This window comes from Chiloscyllium plagiosum, chromosome 10 (assembly GCF_004010195.1).
Source record: "Chiloscyllium plagiosum isolate BGI_BamShark_2017 chromosome 10, ASM401019v2, whole genome shotgun sequence".
Classification (NCBI taxonomy): Eukaryota; Metazoa; Chordata; class Chondrichthyes; order Orectolobiformes; family Hemiscylliidae; genus Chiloscyllium; species Chiloscyllium plagiosum.
This window is the reverse complement of record NC_057719.1, coordinates 24,177,526-24,198,618: the sequence shown is the minus strand read 5'-3', so window position 1 is coordinate 24,198,618 and position 21,093 is coordinate 24,177,526. Positions and strand designations below refer to the sequence as shown.

The window sequence follows — 21,093 nt, the reverse complement described above, 5'->3', positions numbered from 1 at the left end:
AATTTTGGTTGTTTCAAAGAGATCATCTCTTATTCTTTGAAACTACAGAATACAGACCCTACCTCCTCAAATTTTCCTTGTAAGACAATGCTGGCATATCTGGTGAACTTTCGCTGTGTTTGATCTGTGACAAGTATATCCTTCCTTGGGTAAGGAAATCAAAATTGTGCATAATACTCTGAGGTCTCACCAAGGCTCTACAGAACTGCACTAAGATTTCTTCTACTTTTGTACTCAAAACCCCTTGAAATGAATGCTAGCATTCCTTTTGCCTTCCTAATTGCTTGCTGCACCTATGACTCATGGATGAGGACATCTGGATCCCAGCCTTCAGTGTCCATGAGGTATTCTGCCTTTGTTTTGCTACCAAACTGAATAAGTCCATACTTCCGTTAGATTCTGTCTGTCATGTTCTAACTCATTCAATTGTTCAAGTTTTCTTGCAGCTTCTATGCCCACTTCTTAAATTTATGTTCCCACCAATTTGATATCATCAGCAAATCTATAAATATTACAATTAGTTCCCACATCCAAATCATTTATATAGATTGTGAATAGTTGTGGACCTAAGTTGTGCACCCCATGAGTAACAGCCTGCCATGCTGAGAATTGTATTGATGCTCTCTGCCTTCTGTCCTTTAACGTACAAATATGTACAAATATGTTCCCTTCAGTCCCTTGCATTCTAATTTTCTTGTACTAATGTGCGGTTATTATCAAAAGCCTTCTGGCACTCCACTGGTCACAGGCTTCCAGACTGAAAAACAACCCTCCAACACCACCCGCTGTCTTATACCTTTGAGCCAATTCTGTATCCAAATGGCTAGTTCTCCCTGTATTCCATGAGATCTAACCTTGCTAATCAGTCTCCTATGGGGACCCTTGTCGAATGCCTTACTGAAGTCCAAATAGATCACGTCTACTGCTCTGTCCTCATGAATCGTCTTTGTTACTTCTTCAAAAAACTCAACCAAGTTTGTGAGACATGATTTCCCACGCACAAAGCCATGTTGACTATCCCTAATCAGTCCTTGCCTTTCCAAATACATGTACATCCTGTCCCTCAGGATTCCTTCCAACACCTTGCCCACCACTGAGGTCAGGCTCACTGGTCTATAGTTCCTTGGCTTGTCTTTACTGCCCTTCTTAAACAGTGGCACCACGTTTGCCAACCTCCAGTCTTCTGGCCCCTCACCTGTGACTATCAATGATACAAATATCTCAGCAAGAGGCCCAGCAATCACTTTCCACCTTCCCACAGTGTTCTCGGGTACACCTGATCAGGTCCTGGGGATTTATCCACCTTTAACCATTTCAAGACATCCAGCACTTCCTACTCTGTAATCTGGATATTTTGCAAGATGTCACCATCTATTTCCCTACAGTCTATTTCTTCCATATCCTTTTCCACAGTAAATACTGATGCAAAATATTCATTTAGTATCTCCCCCATTTTCTGTGGCTCCACATAAAGGCCGCCTTGCTGATCTTTGAGGGGCCCTATTTTCTCCCAAGTTACCCTTTTGTCCTTAATATATTTGTAAAAATGCTTTGGATTTTCCTTAATTCTATTTGCCAAAGCTATCTCATGTACACTTTTTGCCTTCCTGATTTCCCTCTTAAGTATACTCCTACTTCCTTTATACCCTTCTAAGGATTCACTCGATCTATCCTATCTATATCTGACATATGCTTCCTTCTTTTTCTGAACCAAACCCTCAATTTCTTTCGTCATCCAGCATTCCCTATACCTACCAGCCTTCCCTTTCACCCTGACAGGAATATACTTTCTCTGGATTCGTGTTATCTCATTTCTGAAGGCTTCCCATTTTCCAGCCTTCCATTTTCCTGTGAATATCTTCCTCCAATCAGCTTTTGAAAGTTCTTGCCTAATACCGTCAAAATTGGCCTTTCTCCAATTTAGAACTTCAACTTTTAGATCTGGTCTATCCTTTTCCATCACTATTTTAAAATGAATAGAATTATGGCCCCAAAGTGCTCCCCCACTGACACCTCAGTCACCTGCTCTGCCTTACTTCCCAAGAGTAGGTCAAGTTTTGCACCTTCTTTAGCAGGTATCCACATACTGAATCAGAAAATTGTCTTGTACGCCCTTAAGAAATTCCTCTCCATCTAAACCTTTAACACTATGGCAGTCCCAGTCAATGTTTGGAAAGTTAAAATCCCCTACCATAACTACCCTATTATTCTTCCGGAGAGCTGAGATCTCCTTACAAGTTTATTTCTCAACTTCCCTCTTACTGTTACGGGGTCTATAATACAATCTCAATAAGGTGATCATCTCTTTCTTATTTCTCAGTTCCACCCAAATAACTTCCCTGGATGTATTTCTGGGAATATCCTCCCTCAGCACAGCTGTCCTGCTATCCCTTATCAGAACCGTGACTCCCCCTCCTCTCTTTCCTCCCTTTCTATCCTTCCTGCAGCATTTATATCCTGGGACATTAAGCTGCCGGTCCTGCCCATCCCTGAGCGATGTTTCTGTAAGTGCTGTGATATCCCAGTCCCATGTTCTTAACCATGTCCTGAGTTCATCTGCCTTCCCTGTTAGGCCCTTTGCATTGAAATAAATGTGAATGAATTTATTAGTCCTACCTTGTCCCTGCCTGCCCTGACTGTTTGACTCACTTCTGTTCTCAACTGTACCAGTCTCAGATTGATCACTTTCCTCGCTATCTCCCTGGGTCGTCCCCCCCCTTCCCCCCCCGCCACCTTACTAGTTTAAATCCTACCAAGCAGTTCTAGCAAATTTCCCTGCCAGTATATTAGTCCCCTTCCAATTTAGGTGCAATCAATCCTTCTTGTACAGGTCACTTCTACCCCAAAAGAGATTCCAATGATCCAAAAATGTGAATCCTTCTCCCATACACCAGCTCCTCAGCCATGCATTCATCTGCTCTATCCTCCTATTCCTGCCCTCACTAGCTCGTAACACTGAGAGTAATCCAGATATTACTATCCTTTAGGACCTGCTTTTTAAATTTCTGCCTAACTCTCTGTAATCTCCCTTCAGAATCTCAACCTTTTCCCTTCCTATATCATTGGTTCCACTGTGGACAATGACCTCTTGCTGGCCTCTCTCCCACGTGAGAACATTCTGCACCCTCTCTGAGACATCCTTGATCCTGGCACCAGAGAAACAACACACCATTCTGCTTTTTCTCTGCTGGCCACAGAAACATCTGTCTGTACCTCGGACTACAGAATCCCCTAACACAATTGATCTCTTGGAAGCTGACGTACCCCTCGTTGCATTAGAGCCAGTCTCATTACCAGAAATGTTCGTGCTGTTCGTGCTACGTTCCCCTGAGAATGCATCACCCCCTACGTTTTCCAAAACAGCGTACCTGTTTGAAATAGGTATATCCACAAAAGACTCCTGCCCTAGGTGCCTACCTCTCTTACCCTTCCTGGAGTTAACCCATCTATGTGACTTTATCTGAGACTTCCCCCCCTTGCTATAACTTCCAAATTGTGTCTGCCTATTTCAACGTTCTTTGAATTCTTGAAGTCTATTACTCTGTTTGCTATTTATAACAACATCAAGTTTTAGACAGTCCACAAACTTCTAAATTGCACTGCCTAAACAATTAGTCAATTATAAACAACAATCAATAGTCCTAAAATCAAGCCCAGGGGTGCCTCAGTTCAGGTTATTCAAATATTATTTCCTTTAACAAATTGATACCTGGCTAATGTGAAAGCTGTCAGGAAAAATATTCCAAAAGTCTGGAACAGCAGGAAAACAACAATGTTTCCTGTGCTTTAGCAATTGAAGAGGCAGTTTCAGTTTGGATTTAAAACTCAAATATTCATGGGAAACAAATGCTGAATATTTAAAAATATGTTTTCCAAATAAACTGTCTGAATTACAGTGGCAATTTTGGTAGAGATCATTCTTTGAATTTACAATATGAAGGAGGCCAATTAATAGAACTGAAGCAGCATCAAACTTAAAATGCACTCTTCTTTTTGTGAACACTCTGCATTAAAAACACAGCAGCAAGGATATTTTAGTTCAATACTTTCATCTGGCTAAAGCATGAGCATTGACCCAACTGTGTTTTTTTTTAAACAAGCATTGTAGGATTTGAAACAAATCAGGGGCTCAAGGCACTCAAATCAATTTGTTTAAAGGTTACAAGTTTGATCATTTTAAAGAGGACATAATGCTGTACAATTTCAATGTACAAGCAAAATCTGCCCCATTATACAGCCCACCAAACACACTGAATTGTGATGCTGATTCAAACAAGGCAAAACAGTTACTTAAAAGGATTTTCTGAACCAGTATTCTAACAAACCAAAATGTTTAAACATGAAACCCTCTCAGCATGGCACAATCTATATTGAAACTTTCCTTTTTCAACCCAAATATTAGTACAACCTTAATTTCAGCATTTCTGTTTTTGCATCCTCTCACTGAAATGACACTTATGAAAAGAGAAAACCCTCACAGCAGACCACATGGCACTACAAGCCAAGCCACTCTCATCCCCCCAGAACAATGATTCAGAGAGCCTCAAATTTTGCCAGTGGGGGGGCTTTAACCCCTTTCTCACTTTACTCCTCACTTAAATACGGAGAACCCAAATCCCACTTAAATGCAGAAAGCCTGAACCCCAATTAAACACAGAGCTTGAAATTTGTTTAATCACAGAGAGCTTGAAGCTCACTTATGCACAGAAAGCTCAAACCTCAGCATAGTGCAGAGGACTTGAACCTCAAATCAGTCCACCCAGTAGACTCGATCCCCAGAACCATGAAGAGGACTCGAACTTCAATCACACCTATCCCAGGGGACTCTAACACCATTACTGTGCAGAGGATTCTAAACTCAAATTAACCCACGCAGGGGACTCAAGTCTCAATCACATCACCCACGCCCCGGGATCTCGAACCCTAGTACCACGCAGAGGACTCAAACCTCAACCTTCCCCCCCCCTCCTCTAATACCGTGCAGAGGACTCTTAACCTCTGCCTGCTAATGCGCTTGCGAAACTGTGTCTCTTGAATGAACTAATTACCGTTTGAGGAATCTGTAGAACAGAGAGCGATTGAACGAAGGGACCATCTCCGGCACGCAGGAATATCGAGAGGTACCAAGGTTTAAAACTTTACCTTATGGGCCCATCTGTCTCGAGATAGCGATGATCTGGACAGCTGCTGACACCATCCGATTGTAACTATCTGTTTTGATTCTGCCAACCACGCCAGTATTGTCATCCTGTTTCCCCCTTCAGTCGAAGCAAAATGCTCAAAGACACAGTGTAGTTTTACCTTCTTTATCTTTATTCCCGGCCCTGGAGGGAGAGAGAACGGTTGCCCATGTGCACAGAACCATGAGTTCACTGTCTTCTCTGAAACAGCAGTTTCTGAATGAACTATATAGTCATTTTACAGGGAGGAACATCCAGATAAGGCAACATACATATTAATTGGATGACCGTTACAATCAGCGAGTGTCAACAGTGAAGATGAAGCCATCTGCTGTTACACAATGAATAGCTTACTTCACATATTAATACTTTACACCTTGTTAAACTGACCTCACGTACTGAATGCTACCTCATCTTGTTAAATGACTGTACATAATGACTGCTTTTCCACCTTGTTAACCTGTTACCCTTGCCTCCAGCACCCCATTGTTAACTGTAAGATCTTATCTGATCTGAGTCATGCTCAGCTGAACCTTTTGTTTCACAAAACTCAGAAAATAACTCTTGCCCTACCTGTGCTCAACTGAATCTCTTCACAAAACTCAGAACTTAACTCTTTCCCAGCCTGCTTATACACTTTCTCAGAGATACTTGTAGAAGTGTTTGTGTCAGATGCGTGGTGTATCCATGGGCTCCCATATTGCACAGGCTGTATGTTCCACTTGGCAGAAGTGCTCTGCCATATTTTAACTGTACCAATGATTTATTACAAATAAAACAGTTACTCATCAACCAGCTCCTGCTGCACAAAAGTAGGAGTCAAGTACTGGGGTTGGTGAAGTAAGTAAGTAAAAAAAGGTTCAGAATAGGCACCTCCTTCCCCTTTTCCTAACTCACCATTCACCAAACTCATACTGCTTGAAATCTCTAATCCATTTGTATTTATACTCTTTGGGTCTACAGTGCAAGAACTAGACTGAACCAGTTTACCTCATTAACTATCACTTACTCTTGAATGAGCTTGTTTATCCCAGTGCAGGAGAACCTTACTTTAACTGACTTTAATGCTCATCCCGTTTTCTAAAAAAAGTTAAATACGTGCTACAGGTCACATGTTTAGAAAGATATTGACATTTAATAACTCATGAAACTCACTCTGCTTGAAATCTCCAGCCACTTGTAACCAGCATTCCCTCTAATTTTCATACTGGCTGCTTGATTGTCAGATCGGTGTATGAATGCCAGTTATTGTGCGCCGAACATTGGAGCACAGCTTAGGGGGAGCATTGTTTGTAACTACACTCTTTGGAGCTATACTGAGTTGGACTGCAGGGGTAAGACAGCGTAGTCTCTAGTGACGGCAACTCATGGCATGCCTCATAGCTCTTTCCTCAGGTTGCCAACGGTAATCAAAAACATGACAATGCCCAATGGATAGGTCGTTTAAATACTTTTGCCTTCTTGGCATTTTGAAAGAATTAGTAGTCTTGCAAATAATTGTCTTCGGACACTAGCATAATTGTCATTGGTGAAAAAAAAATTGTGAAAGAAACTAAATTAGACAAACAAATAGCACAATAATCTCAAAGTTGTTCAGAGGCTGTATAGCTTTAATGATGAAACTTTATTGCTGGAACAGCACAGCAGGTCAGGCAGCATCCAGGGAACAGGAGATTCGACGTTTCGGGCACAGGCCCTTCTTCAGCTTTAATGATACCTATCATTGGCCCTCTGAACTGAAAGCCATGTGCAATCAATTTGTTCAGTAACAAATGTCTTTGTTTTTTCAATCTACATGGGTACACCATGAAAACACATGTAAGTCTGGTGAAAAGGTGATAGCCATTACTGCAGTGCTTGGCTGAATAGAAGATTTCAGGTCTGAAAATCATATTGCCTAAGACAGGTAGTAGAAGACCCATTATTGATCTTAAGGTATTTTGTTAAGGAGTAGAATTTAGGCATGATACATGATTTAAATACACAGGAGTGGTATATAACCCATGTCAGATGAATGGTTCAGTGCTCCCAGAAGATGAACATGGTTCACATACTGTTGATCACAGTAGTTTACAAATGAAGCATTCTGCTCTTGAGCTGCAGTGTTACAGGACACTTCCCAGGTCTCCCTTTACCTTCCTTAGTTCTTGTGTCTGAAGTAGGTAGTTGTCCAATGAGGACTACTCCCCATCACCGAGAATTTATTAACAACCTTTATTTCTGGGCCTGGTTGTTTAGTCTGTTAATCACTTGTTTAAAAAATCCAAGGTGGTTACTTCTGTTTATTGATCACTTCACTCAATGTTGCTTTAACCACTGATGGTTATTTATTAGCTCTGAGCAGTCAGTTGCCTGGATAGGCGGATACAAGACATCATCCTAATATGGGAATGTCAACATGGATGGGAATGTCAATATGGAAGTCTGAATTCGGAGGCTTCAACATTTCTAGTGAATGTTTGTGCTTTGCAAGAGAGAAAGAAAATGTTTTCTCTGCCAAGAAGAACATATGCTATGCCTACCAATTCCAGAGAAAAACCTACACTTAATCTGAAACGTGCTGTTTATTAAATGTCCAAATTGTTAGAGCTTCCTTTTGACAAATAAACATCCTTGTCGAGTTCTCACAATTATTTTTTAACTAACCTAATTATTTCTAAAATACAAACTTGTTTCCCTAATTTCTTGATTTTATAAACTTCCAGAAACATCAGATTACAGTAGATTTGGATTAGCACTCCCCATCTACAGAATACTTTGCTCAATGATATATTTTGTTCTTTTGCACGAGTGCTGTTAGTTTTTAAGGTATACTATTAAAAATGGCTTCTGTTATCCATTGGCACATACTGTATTCATAACATAGTTGCAACAATAGGGATAGATACAAACACAGTTCTTCCTGCTTGGAATTTATTTCACTGTCAAACTGACCAATGTCACAGTCAGGAAGAACATCACTTATGTATTCTTCTTGCTTGTGACATCTTGAATTCTTTAACTAATCCCTCAGACACGAATCGCATGCAAATCAGAGAACTGAAGTTTCACTCAGGATGGACTTTACTGATCTTCAAGACTGGGAAATGTAAACTGACTTGGATAAACCAGTCTGATGCTTTCCCCCTACAAATGCCTGGCATAAACTTTATGGTGTTAGATCCTGGGCTAACGTAGACTGTTTGTCGAAAATTGCTAGTTTGAATTCAGACTGAATAAAATTTGTCAGGCAATGTTGCACTGCAGCACTATCTTTCCTCATATAGACATTCTTTGCTGTACTTAGTCATGCTGTTGCCCATAAATACAGCCTGTACTTAAAACAATAGGTTATTCATGGACTTTAAAGATTCTCCAACTTTCCCATCCATGTATCTGTCTTGTGGACAATTCTTGTTTGGTACTATCTGTCCCTAGCCTTCAGTCGGCCTAACACTGATCCCTTTTACTTTAATACTCAAAAAGGTTGAAACTGTTGGTGAATTTAATTCTACTCTGGTTTTTAAAGCCATTTTCTCCACAGAGCTGTGATTATGCTGGGATCAGTTGCTCAATCTAGTGGCCATTTTGATCATTTTATGTTATCCTGTTGGTGTTTGTCAGATAGCTGTGCATGTCTGTCACCATACTGTTTCACTATGCACTCCTTTTTGCTAGTAATTTCATATGGAACAAATTGAAAAGTACCCACTAATTTCATTTGTAACTTCTGCCTTCTGACAGGCTAAGAAATGGAAATTTTGCTGTCACCACCGCACTTACTACTTGCAGTGAAGTTTTGCATGTTGTGTTTTTAATTGTCCACCTGACAAGCATTCTTGACCTTCAGGTAATCTTCTCGAGCGATCATGTGGGACACGATGCAGGGGAAATCTATGAATGTATTTGCTTATTCTCCTCTCACTTAGTGGCTTGGACATCAAATTCAGTTGTCTTAAAAGTTTGTAAGCAAGGACATAAAAATCTCTATGAGAAACTTGTCACCCGTGCTTTCCTTTCACTATAAAGGTACATCAACAGTGGATTGATATATTTTGTTGTACTCCAGATGGAGTGAATTATTGCAATTCCCATTTTGTGGTGCAGTTTTCCTGTTTACCTTTAATCAAAGTGGGACATATGATTAATTACCTTTCTCTCTCATTCAGGACTGCTGAAGAAATTTTACAGATCAATAAAACATAATATTAAAACAGAAATCAAACATTCCCAGATTGGTCCCTAAGATTAGCAGGTTTTTTTTGTGATGTTTGAAAGAATAAAACAGTATTAAATTTTCATTGATTTCTTCTGGATTTCAAAATGTCCCAAGTTCAAATAACTTGTTGATAGGATTGTTAGTGTTCAGTTTGCTTATTTCCAAACAATTCTTTTCATATTCAGACATCATGTGCAGACAAAGCAAAATGTTCCATTTAACATTTTTCTTGGAAAATTGCAATTTGTTTAGCCATTTAACTGCTGTTAAATCACCTTTTGAGTGTTTGAAATAGCAATCTCTCCAATTTATTTTATTAATTGCAATTTCAGAAACACCTATGCCCAGGCTTGGTTGCTTTAAATGATGAGTCGAAAAGTGTGATGCTGGAAAAGCACAGTGGGTGAAGCAGCATCCGAGGAGCAGGAGAATCGACATCTTGGGCATCAGTTCTTCATCATTCCTGATGAGGGGCTTATGCCCAAAACATCAAATCTTCTGTTCCTCAGATGCTGCCTGACCTGCTGTACTTTTCCAGTGCCACACGTTTTGACTCTGACTCTCCAGCATCTGCAGTCCTCTCTTTCTCCTAGTTGCTTTAAATGATGCTTTTACATCCAAATGTAAATGCTTGCAATCAAGTTTAAGGAAACGAATGAAACCAGACTATTGGGCATCAGCCTAGGCACTGGAAATGACCATGGTATGTCTCACCCTATTGACTGTCCAAAGTCCTCCTTCCTAACGTGGGAGGCTTGTGCCAAGATTGAGAGAGCACAGACCAAGCCTGTTTGTTGTCTGTCTACCTAAGCAATGACTCTGTAAATTTGACTACGTCAAACACCACGCATTCCTAGGATATATCTTGTTCTTGTAAATGATACCACGGCTTCAAAGTTGCAGCTATGCGGAAAGATTGGATAAGCTAAATTATTTTTCTCAGAGTAGGAGACTTAATCAAGTTGTGAAAATAATGAGGCAGTCAGATAAAATGGACAGGGAGGGCCTGTTTCTCCTCATACAGGGTCACTTAACAGGAGTCACAGATTTTAAGATGATTGCTAGAAGGATCAGCAGTACATGAGAAAAGCTTTTCCATCCAGAGGGTGACACGTGTCTGGAATTCATAAAGAGGGTATAAAAACTAGCATAAGGGTACTTTACCTGCATGCCGACAGCATTCATAACAAGGTAGGTGAGTTAACGGCACAAATCATCACGAATGAATATGGTTTAGTAACCATTGCAGGATGGTCATGATTGGGAGTCAAATATCCAGGGGTATCAGTCTGTTTGGAAGGAAAGGTAGGAAGGTAAGGAACGTGGTGTAGCTCTGATATTTAAGGATGACATCAGGGTGGTATGGGTGGTATAGAGATCGTATAGGTACTATGGAGAATAAAGTTGAATTCATTTGGATGGAAATTAGAAATTTTAAGAATAACAAGTTATTGATAGGTGTAGTCTATAGGCCACTGAATAATAATATCACATTGGGGCGGGCAATAACCAAAGAAATAACTAATGCCTGTAAAAATAGTAAGGCAGTTATCATGGGGGATTTTAATCCACTTGTTGATTGGTCAAACCAGGTTGGTCAGGGTATCCTTGAGGAGAAATTTATTGAATGTATCCACAATAATTTTCTTGAACAATATGTAATGAAATCAACAAGGGAGCAAGCCACCTAGATCCAGTCCTGTGTAATTTCCTGCCCAGTGAAGTGGTTGAGGCTTACTCAGTAAATGTTTTTAAAGCTAAGATAATTTTTTGAACAGTAAAAGTGTTAAGGGTTATGGTGAGTGGGTGGGTAAGTGGAGCTGAAGCCACATAAAGGTCAGCCATGATCTTATTGAATGCAGACCAGGCTTGAGAGGCCAGACGACCTATTCCTGCTCCTAGTTCTTATGTTCTTAGTAATTACCTAGCTCATTGTTTTCCCTTGCCAGTCATTTGCTCGAAAACATCTGGCTAGTGATCTCAGGTACTCAAAATGTCAGCGATGTTACCACCACCCTTGTACAGCACTTGAATTCAAAGTCACGTTTCAGTTTACCACATGCAGAAAGCGTTTTATTAGCTCGTATCAAACACACAGAATTGACTCAAAGGTAGAAGATAGAGGTTGGTGGTGGAGGGTTGTTTTTCAGACTGGAGGCCTGTGACCAGTGGAATGCCACAAGGATTGGTGCTGGGTCCTCTGCTTTTTGTTATTTACATAAATGACTTGGATGTGTGCATAGGAGGTACAGTTAGTAAGTTTGCAGATGACACCAAAATTGGGGGTGTAGTGGACAGCGAAGAGGGTTAACTCAGATTACAATAGGATCTGGACCAGATGGACCAATGGGCTGAGAAGTGGCAGATGGAGTTTAATTCAGATAAATGCGAGGTGCTGCATTTTGGGAAAGCAAATCTTAGCATGATTTGTACACTTAATGGTAAGGTCGTAGGGAGTGTTGCTGAACAAAGAGACCTTGGAGTGCAGGTTCAAAGCTCCTTGAAAGTGGAGTCGCAGGTAGATAGGATAGTGAAGAAGACGTTTGGTATGCTTTCCTTCATTGGTCAGAGTATTGAATACAGGAGTTGGGAGGTCATGTTGCAGCTGTACAGGACATTGGTTAGGCCACTGTTGGAATATTGCGTACAATTCTGGTCTCCTTCCTATTGGAAAGATGTTGTGAAACTTGAAAGAGTTCAGAAAAGATTTACAAGGATGTTGCCAGGATTGGAGAATTTGAGCTATAGGGAGAGGCTGAACAGGCTGGGGCTGTTTTCACTGGAGAGTTGGAGGCTGAGGTTAACAAAATTATGAGGGGCACGGATATGTAAATAGGCAAAATCTTTTCCCTGGGATCGGGGAGTCCAGAACTAGAGGGCATAGGTTTAGGGTGAGAGGGGAAAGATATAAAAGAGACCTATGGGGTAACCTTTTCACACAGAGGGTGGTACGTGAATGGAATGAGCTGCCAGAGGAAGTGGTGGAGTCAGGTACAATTGCAACATTTAAAAGGCATCTGGATGGGTATATGAATAGGAAAGGTTTAGAGTGTTATGGGCCAAATGCTGGCAAATGGGACTAGGTTAGGTTGGCATGGACTGGTTGGACTGAAGGGTCGGTTTCCATGCTGTACATCTCTATGACTCTAAACTTAATTTTTACATTGGTAACATTATGGAATTATCAGTTTCACACCATGTCATGTGGTGATTGGGAGTTTAAAATGATAACCCCATACTATTTTTGTTTTTCCTAACAAGCTATGAATTTGTGATTGGCTTTGAGACAACATTTGCAGATACATTGCACATGGTTATTTCATTTCAGTGAGGAGCGACCTTGCTGCTGAACTTTTCAAAGAGGACAAATGAAAAATGTTGAGAAGCTAAAATTGCAAAACTCTCCAGAAGGTTACCCTGGAGAGGTGCTCCATGGTGTGTTCTGTAAAAGTACCAGAGCCAGACTTTTATGTCCTTTCTGTTTATTCAAGGAAAGGTTTATATTTTTGTGTTGGAGTTAGAGGTGTTTGTGTCCCTCTTATCATCTTGGTTTTTACTGTTATGTGAGTTTACTCAACTCGCAACTGTTGCTTGATCATTGGCTATAGTCTGAAACTCTACAGTGACTTCACAGAATATTTTGGTAGAAAATGAGCCTTTTTGCTTAAACCTAAGTATGGTTTGTCCGGCATGTAGCTAGTAACTCAAAATAAAATGATCTCAATAATAGTTATGTAAACTCATTTAACGCAAAATTATTTTGTAAAAATACAACCATTGAGTCTGTATTCTGTTCTCTTTTGTTTGTGTTGCATTCAGTAATCTTGTAAATAAATTCTGTTTTATTTAAATTGATAAATCTCCTGACCCCGATGGGATACACCCTAGAGTTCTGAGAGAGGTGGCTGAGGAAATAGCAGAGGCATTGGTTGAGATCTTTCAAGAGTCACTGGAGTCAGGAAAGGTCCCGGATGATTGGAAGATGGCTGTTGTAACCCCCTTGTTCAAGAAAGGATCAAGGCAAAAGATGGAAAATTATAGGCCAATCAGCTTAACCTTGGTTGTTGGTAAAATTCTAGAATCCATCATTAAGGATGAGGTTTCTAAATTCTTGGAAGAGCAGAGTCTGATTAGAACAAGTCAACATGGATTTAGTAAAGGGAGGTCATGCCTGACAAACCTGTTAGAATTTTTTGAAGAGGTAACAAGTAGGTCAGACCAGGGAAACCCAGTGGATGTCTGGGAAAATCAATCTATTTTTTACATAAAAATACTCTTCGTGGTGATCAGTTTCCTTCTTCAAACACCCGCTGTCTCACATCTTTGCGTTTCACATATCATAACCACCCTTTATCGGAGTAACCTCTCCCTCCCACAAGAACTAACTTGCCTAAACGTCCACCCTCCCATTTCACTGAGGTACTGCGCAATATAATACTCACATTTGCACTGTTCATTCTGTACTGCTGCAGTCACTGTTTTGGGTGAAAGTGCTCAATCCCATGGTCTACATCTTCAAGCAATTCAATCCATTTAGATGCAGCTGTTCTATGATTAATCCTCGCGGAGCAGCTTTTACTGCCACGGACACTAGATTACTGGAGCATCGGGCTCAGGATAAGTGCACAGCGCAGGATTGAGCAAAAGATGTTTTATTGGAAACGACAGGTTTCTGTGGCTTTCTCCAGTCGTTTATTTCATTTGTTCATTCGGTTCCCCCGAAATATTGCGTGCAGTTGCTTGCAGTTTATGCCCGGATCAATAGGGGCATAAAGTGAAGTTAAGAGCTGGAAAGGGTTGGGGAGATATGCAGTTAGGTCTAACATATGAGGAACGGCTGAGGATAGTGGGATTGTATTCGTTGGAGTTTAGAAGATTAAGGGGAGACTTAATAGAGATGTACAAAATAATACATGGCTTGGAAAAGGTTGATGCTAGGAAATTGTTTCAGTTAAACGAGGAGACTAGGACCCGTGGACACAGCCTTAGAATTAGAGGGGGTCATTTCAGAACAGAAATGCGGAGACATTTCTTCAGCCAGAGTGTGGTGGGCCTGTGGAATTCATTGCCACGGAGTGCAGTGGAAGCCGGGACACTAAATGTCTTCCAGGCCGAGATTGATAGATTCTTGTTGTCTCGAGGAATTAAGGGCTACGGGGAGAACGCTGGTAAGTGGAGCTGAAATGCGCATCAGCCATGATTGAATGGCGGAGTGGACTCGATGGGCCGAATGGCCTTACTTCCACTCCTATGTCTTATGGTCTTATGGTCTTAAAACTAAGTGGTTTGACCAACTGCATATCCATGTTATGCCTGCTTACAACAACTAGCAAAGTTAGGGTCTGTTGAAATATTTTGAGGGGGTCTGGCCTGGTCCATAATAGTTGCATGATTGACATTTTGTGTAAGTTTACCATGGGACCCAAACCACTTGCTTCTGTATATTATAATTCAGCCCAGATGTTTCAATAACTTTGTCAGTTTAACTCTGTGATTGACCTTTCTCTTGCAATTGCTAGTTGTTCCCTTTGCAGAATAGCACATGTACACCTTTTGGATTGTAAGCAGAAGTCATTTAATTTATTGTAAGTAATTGGAGTTTTGAACGGAACTAAAACTGCTAAAATGTTATATTTTCCAAAGTAAATGTTTTATCATTATCTACAATGTTTGCTATTCATTTAGAGTCATAGAGATGTACAGCATGGAAACAGACCCTTTGGTCCAACACATCCGTTCCGAACAGATAAATTAATCTAGACCCATTTGCCGGCACTCAACCCATATCCCTCTACACCCTTCCTATTTATATACACATCCAGATCCCTTTTAAATGGTGTAATTGTACCAGTCCCCACTACTTCCTCTGGCAGCTCATTCCATACACGCGTGAAAAAGTTGCCCCATAGGTCCCTTTTAAATCTTTCCCCTCTCACCCTAAACCTATGCCCTCTAGTTTTGGACTCCACCTGGGGAAAAGACCATGTCTATTTACCATATCCATAACCTTTATGATTTTATAAACCTCTATAAGGTCATCCCTCAGCCTCTGATGTTCCAGGGAAAACAGCCCCACTCTCCTTTGTAGGTCAAACCCTCCAACCCTGGCAACATTCTTGCAAATCTTTTCTGAACCCTTTCAAGTTTCACAATGTCCTTCCTATTTACTTTTTCTCTAAGTGTGTGATCTTGTATTTAGGATTGACAACTTTGTTAAACCCAACAAAAGAATTTTTAAAGGCTTTCTGTTGACATGCCAGGTCTTTTGTCTGATCCAGCTATTACCCTTCAATTTTTGAACATTCTGTGGCCACTAAATGTGCATTGCGAGATCTCTGGAAGAGGCTGAAGAAATTTCAAATGGATGGAGGTCACCATCATGAAAATTATCAGTGACTTCCTTTAATTCTAACACCATATCCATCATTCCCTCTAATTTTGATTATATGCCTTTACAATGCTTGGCAGGTGGCACTGTTTTCCTGCACACTCTCTTCTCCATGACATTGTTTCTGTTCCATTCCTATCTGTCCTCATGTAGACAATACTTCTCTTGTATTGCTTTCTAATGCCTCTGTGCTATCATCTCATAAATCTTTGTGTCTCATTTCCTTTTATTCATTGACATATTGCCCCTTTATGACCTCATTCAAATACATTGGTCATCTTTCTGATAGTTGTTGATAATATTGGGATTTGCTATCTGCTAGCATAATGAACTCTTTAACCCCATCATTATGAATTATATAGCAGTAATCAAGTCTAGGATGAACAACAATCTCCTTCAACTGCACATCAGGAAGGATAAACTAAATAAAAATCTAAACCATGGTCATTGGTTGTCTGCTCACTGACAGTCTGATAAATTGTGACAGCAGAGAACTTGACCTGCTTTTAAATTTTACATGCAAGCATCCGCATATTTTATTCCTCACTACCAGTTAGTATCTTGCTCTGATTTATGCTGAATCTATTATCCATACCACTATCATGTCAAACAGTAGCTTATTTTATAACTGTTTCTCTGCACTGTTTTTATTTTGTTGCTACATAGCCATCTTGCTCCCTATAATCTCGACCCTTCTCTTATACCAATCTAACATTGTAACACTACATTTTTTCAGTAATAATGTGAAAATAAAATTGGAAACTGCAACACCTAAGATCTAATTGGAATGTTGTCAAGCACTTTAAAGGCTACCAAACAGAATTCACCTGTTTGCACTGAATATTTGCACAATATATGTTCAGCAAATGTTGTGCTTCTGGGATAATTCCCTGTTCGACAAACCTGAGCTAAGAGAAAGGGTCTTGGAAGTTAGGATTTTTGTTCTAGGGTGGTGGGCGACATGATTGTGGCATGGGCACAGGTGGACTAAGGTAGAAGGCCTGTCTGCATTCCAGCATTGTAAGCATTTTTTTTGAAAAAAAGTAAAACATGAAATGTTGCTTTAACTCTTAGATTCAAAGAAACCAATGGCAAGCAAAAAAATTGAAAAATCAAGTTAAATTACTTGTGAAACGAAGAAACACAGTAATCTTTCTTTAAACTTCCATAAGAACAAAGGCAGATGTTGACATAAAGGTGCTTCGAGAGCAAGGAAATTTGACTAGTGAAATATTAACATCTCTGAGCATAGAAGATTAAAAATAGTAGCTGGGGAACAAAAATTAAAATAACTCAATAAAGTCAAAGGAATAAAACGCTTCAGGTATTGCTCAAGCCTCTTAACCTCTATCCACAAATTGTATGGAAGTTTGGAACTGGAAACTCAAATGATGCTTCATGAGCTATTCTAGAGCTGGAAGAGCTGGAAACATAGCTAGAGTTGAGGAGCAGAGAGCAAGAGAGAGGCCTGGGTATTCCAGTTCATAAAATTGGAACTGGAATTATAAGTACACAGATTTAACTGGATTAAAACTTCAAAGGAAAATTCTCCATCTCCCAATAACAAATTCCCTGCCCCAGAACCAAGCCTTGAGGTTTGTAAATATTGCTAAATTTGTAAATTTGAAGAAGTTGAAGTTGAATTCTTTTTCACTACCTTTAAAAGTAACAGGTAACCATGATGCCACAAGAAATGTGGACTCTCATGATCCAGAGTCAGTTAACCAGGAAAGTTCGAGGTTTGTTCCATGCTGACCCCTAAGATGTTCCTTGGTTATTACGAGACAAAATCTGTCATCCTTCACATTTATGAACTGGTCCTAAAGGCATATCACCTGTAATTCAGGCTTACTTCAACAGGCAAAGTGCAATAATGAGCATTTTGTATAATAATGTAGGTAAGTTTTAAAAAAATATTTAAAGGGGAAATGTTTTTAAATGTCTTAACAACTTGACAGCTCCCTTGTTGACAGCTATGTTGATGGTTCCTTTAGACAGTGAGTTTTGACATTTCCAATGAATTGGTGCACTTATTACAAACGTCATTCTTTTAACAATATCAATGGCCACTTAACCTCCTCCATAGACATCCTGGGATCATTTTCAAAGGATATCTTTACTTTCTAAATGGGTACCCTACTATCCAAACAATTCTGCAATATTTAGATCTAACACTACCTATTCTAATGATCACATTCCTCATCTCTGGATAATATAAATCGGACATGACTTTGGGTAGCTACTGTTTTACATGGGTAACTGCTACTGTGCACCACAGGTTGCAATTTCGAAGTGGTCCACATTGCTCTCCCACAACCTAACCAGAACAATGAATATGATAGTGGCTGAAATCCAGGTTAGGATTTGTGGATTCTGGCTTTCAGGAGTTAGTTTTGTAATGATGTCATTGTGAAAATTCAGTGTTAAGATCAGTTTCCTTGTTGGAACCACTGACAGCAACCTAGACTAGGACAGGTTGAAATAACACTTCATTCAGGATTTTGTGGACCAGTTAGCTCAGTTGGATTGATGGTTATTAACATGATGTCAGAGGAAGACAAGTATAGGGGAGGCATTGACCTAGTGGGGGGTGTTATCATTCAACTTTTAATCCAGAGATCCAGGTAATGTTCTGTGGACCAAGCTTCAAATCCCGCCATGTGGAATGTGGATTTCCAAAGGATTTTCTTTATTTACCCACTTTGTCCAGTGTCTGTTAAATGCTTGTTATAAAAACAGAACAAAGTAATGATGCACTTGATCATATAAATGCATTAATATTGGTTAAAATTCCAAAAGTTAAACATTGAACTTGGTGTACACCGATAATGCAGAGGAATACTCTTCTTAGAAACTGGGCAGTTTCTTTATTAATAGTCATTTAAGTGCGCAGTTTTCTATTTCTTTTTCAGATGAATAATTTAAATATTGTAAAAGTTGATGCCACCATTTAACCTGCCATTTTAAACATTTCAATGTTGGCACTTATCTAATTTGGTTAAATGACTTATTGCAGTTTTTTTGATGTGAATAGAATTCTTTGTTTTAACTCCATAGTGTGAAATTTTGCTTAAGACTTGATATTATTTTTCTTGGAGTGCATAATATTTTTCCAATAAATGTAGTCAAAGATTAATTAACTGAAATGATGTTAAGAACTTGGAACATTTGGAGAGACTGGCAATGTTAAGTGAGGATTTTGGGTGGATTTATTTTACTTATTGTTTTGCTTTCCTTTTACAGATTTTAAAGTTTTTCCTTTCTTTCCTTGGCGAGCATATATCTAAGAGATCAGTTAATTAAGTCGGCAGGTACTGTAGGTGCCATGGACGTTTAAGAACTTATTCTATCATGACCATCTAATTTATAGTAATCCCATGAAATGAGTGGCATATGTAATTAATCATTGAACATTCTGTTTTTGCTTATGCTAGCTTACTATGCATGAAATAGATATTAACATTTCTTATCATATTTTAAATTAATATACAAAAAAATTGGAAATACTCGGTCAGAGGTCATCTGTGGTAAAATAAAAACTAGAGTCAATTGGTCTGAGTTTGAGTCTGGGTCTGTGACTGTATTTTAAGATGGAGATTGATGGGCATTCATCAGTAACATTTCCCGTAACAGGTGCAGCAATATGTTAAGGTCAACCATTTTTATGTAAATTGTGCCAGAAGTAACCATTACATTTTTAACAGCTTTTGGACTCTACATGATCACCTATTTAAATTTATGAAAAACTCCATGTAAATTGCACACAAAGCACCAACAAAAACAAATTGCCATAATTGCTAAATATTCTCATTGTAATTAAGCTATCACAAATATGCAATCTTGAGTATTCACGAAAAAAGGCAAATTTTGTCAAAGTTTTTCATGTTTTTATTTTACTTTTCATTCAGTAGGTAAAAATTCTTTGACATGTCTTTTCTCAGCAATCCTCAAGTTTTGTGCCACTAAGTGATTATTAATATACAATCTGCAAGACATTCTAACAAAATGTTGTTAGCATGTACGCTTAAGCCTTGTCATGTAATAAAGTATGTTTGCTAAAGACCAATTTTAACTGTGTAATTCACAAAATCAGAATAATTATAGCAGAAAATTATGTCCTTCCTGTGTTTACAAAGTAGACACTGCAAGCGTATTGAATAAGTAGACTTCTGCAGCAGCTATCATTTTATGCAGATGCAGAATTAAGACCAGTTTTGAAGTTGTCACCACTGCAACATCAATTAGTTCCCTAAATTAGCTACTATTGCAGTTACATAAATTACATAAATTAATGTGCCCTTCAGTGGACCTGGGGTCATTTGATTTATACAGAAAATGAACATTTGAATGCTGTAGCTAGCCATAACAATAGCTGACAAAATACTTGAATAAATTAGTTCATTTAAGGACGTCTGGAATTGCCAACATTATCATAAGCATACAAAGTCTTCACTTCCATCTGTCCATTGAGCTTACTAAGCAATTATATTTTTGTCATCTGTTACTTGTCTTTCTTTTCTAGATTTAAGGAGATTTTCTTTCCCTCCCCTTTAAATGGATGGTATCTATTTCTGCCTATTAAATTGCCTTTTTCCTCTTTCTTTCGGATCTCTGCCCTTCAGAATTGGCCTATGGCTTGAGCTGATTTCATATCATCTTCCACTATCTATCTGTCTCCCATGTTTTCTCTCTCCTGTTTCAGCAACAGCTCTTATCAACACAGCATCGTGCGAAATTGGGGCGGCGGGAGTGTTACATCATATCAATCTCCCCTTTCCTTCAGCTCTTCACAGATCTACAGGGACTTCGGTAGGGAGAAAGTTGTGTTTCAAAAACCTACTGGGGACATCAGGTAAAGTGTTTCAAACTTTAATTGTGGATAAACCCTTTTAGTCTTTTTCCTTCAGTTCTACATAAAACATTTTCCTTATCTCCCCATGCATCAGCTGTGTATGCTTCTGATAATGAGATTTAAGGACACATTCCAGCTTTCTAATATTGTATGTCGAGCACTAATACCCTTTTATGGCTAATTGAAAATTATACTTGAATTAACCTCAGAAAGCAAATTCAAACCACATTAATGCTGATGAAACATTTTAAACCCATAGTGCTGCTTGGGAAACCTTTGCAATTTTGACTTTTAAATTCATATGCTTGATACTAATTCTCACATTCTTTAATCATTGTTCTCAAAGCTCAATTTTTATTGTCTATGAATCACTGACCTTGTAATCAGTAAAACAAATAAATACCCAAGACAGATTAGAAGATTATTGTTCATGAAGTGCTGAGACCAATTTCTCTAACATTATCAAATTTTTGAG

General features: G+C 39.2%; 1 protein-coding gene across 4 annotated transcripts in view; it reads left to right on the top strand.

The window, feature by feature from the left end:
• Positions 1–21,093, top strand: part of ppp4r4 (protein phosphatase 4, regulatory subunit 4) — a 185,590-nt gene that overhangs the window by 20,289 nt on the left and 144,208 nt on the right. For 2 of the 4 annotated variants that reach the window (XM_043697170.1, XM_043697169.1), the window contains exon 3: positions 20,469–20,618. The exons of the other annotated variants lie outside the window; for them this stretch is intronic. In XM_043697170.1, coding sequence (XP_043553105.1) covers positions 20,469–20,618 — 150 coding nt within the window. The remainder of the gene's footprint in view (positions 1–20,468; positions 20,619–21,093) is intronic. 4 annotated transcript variants of the gene reach the window in all.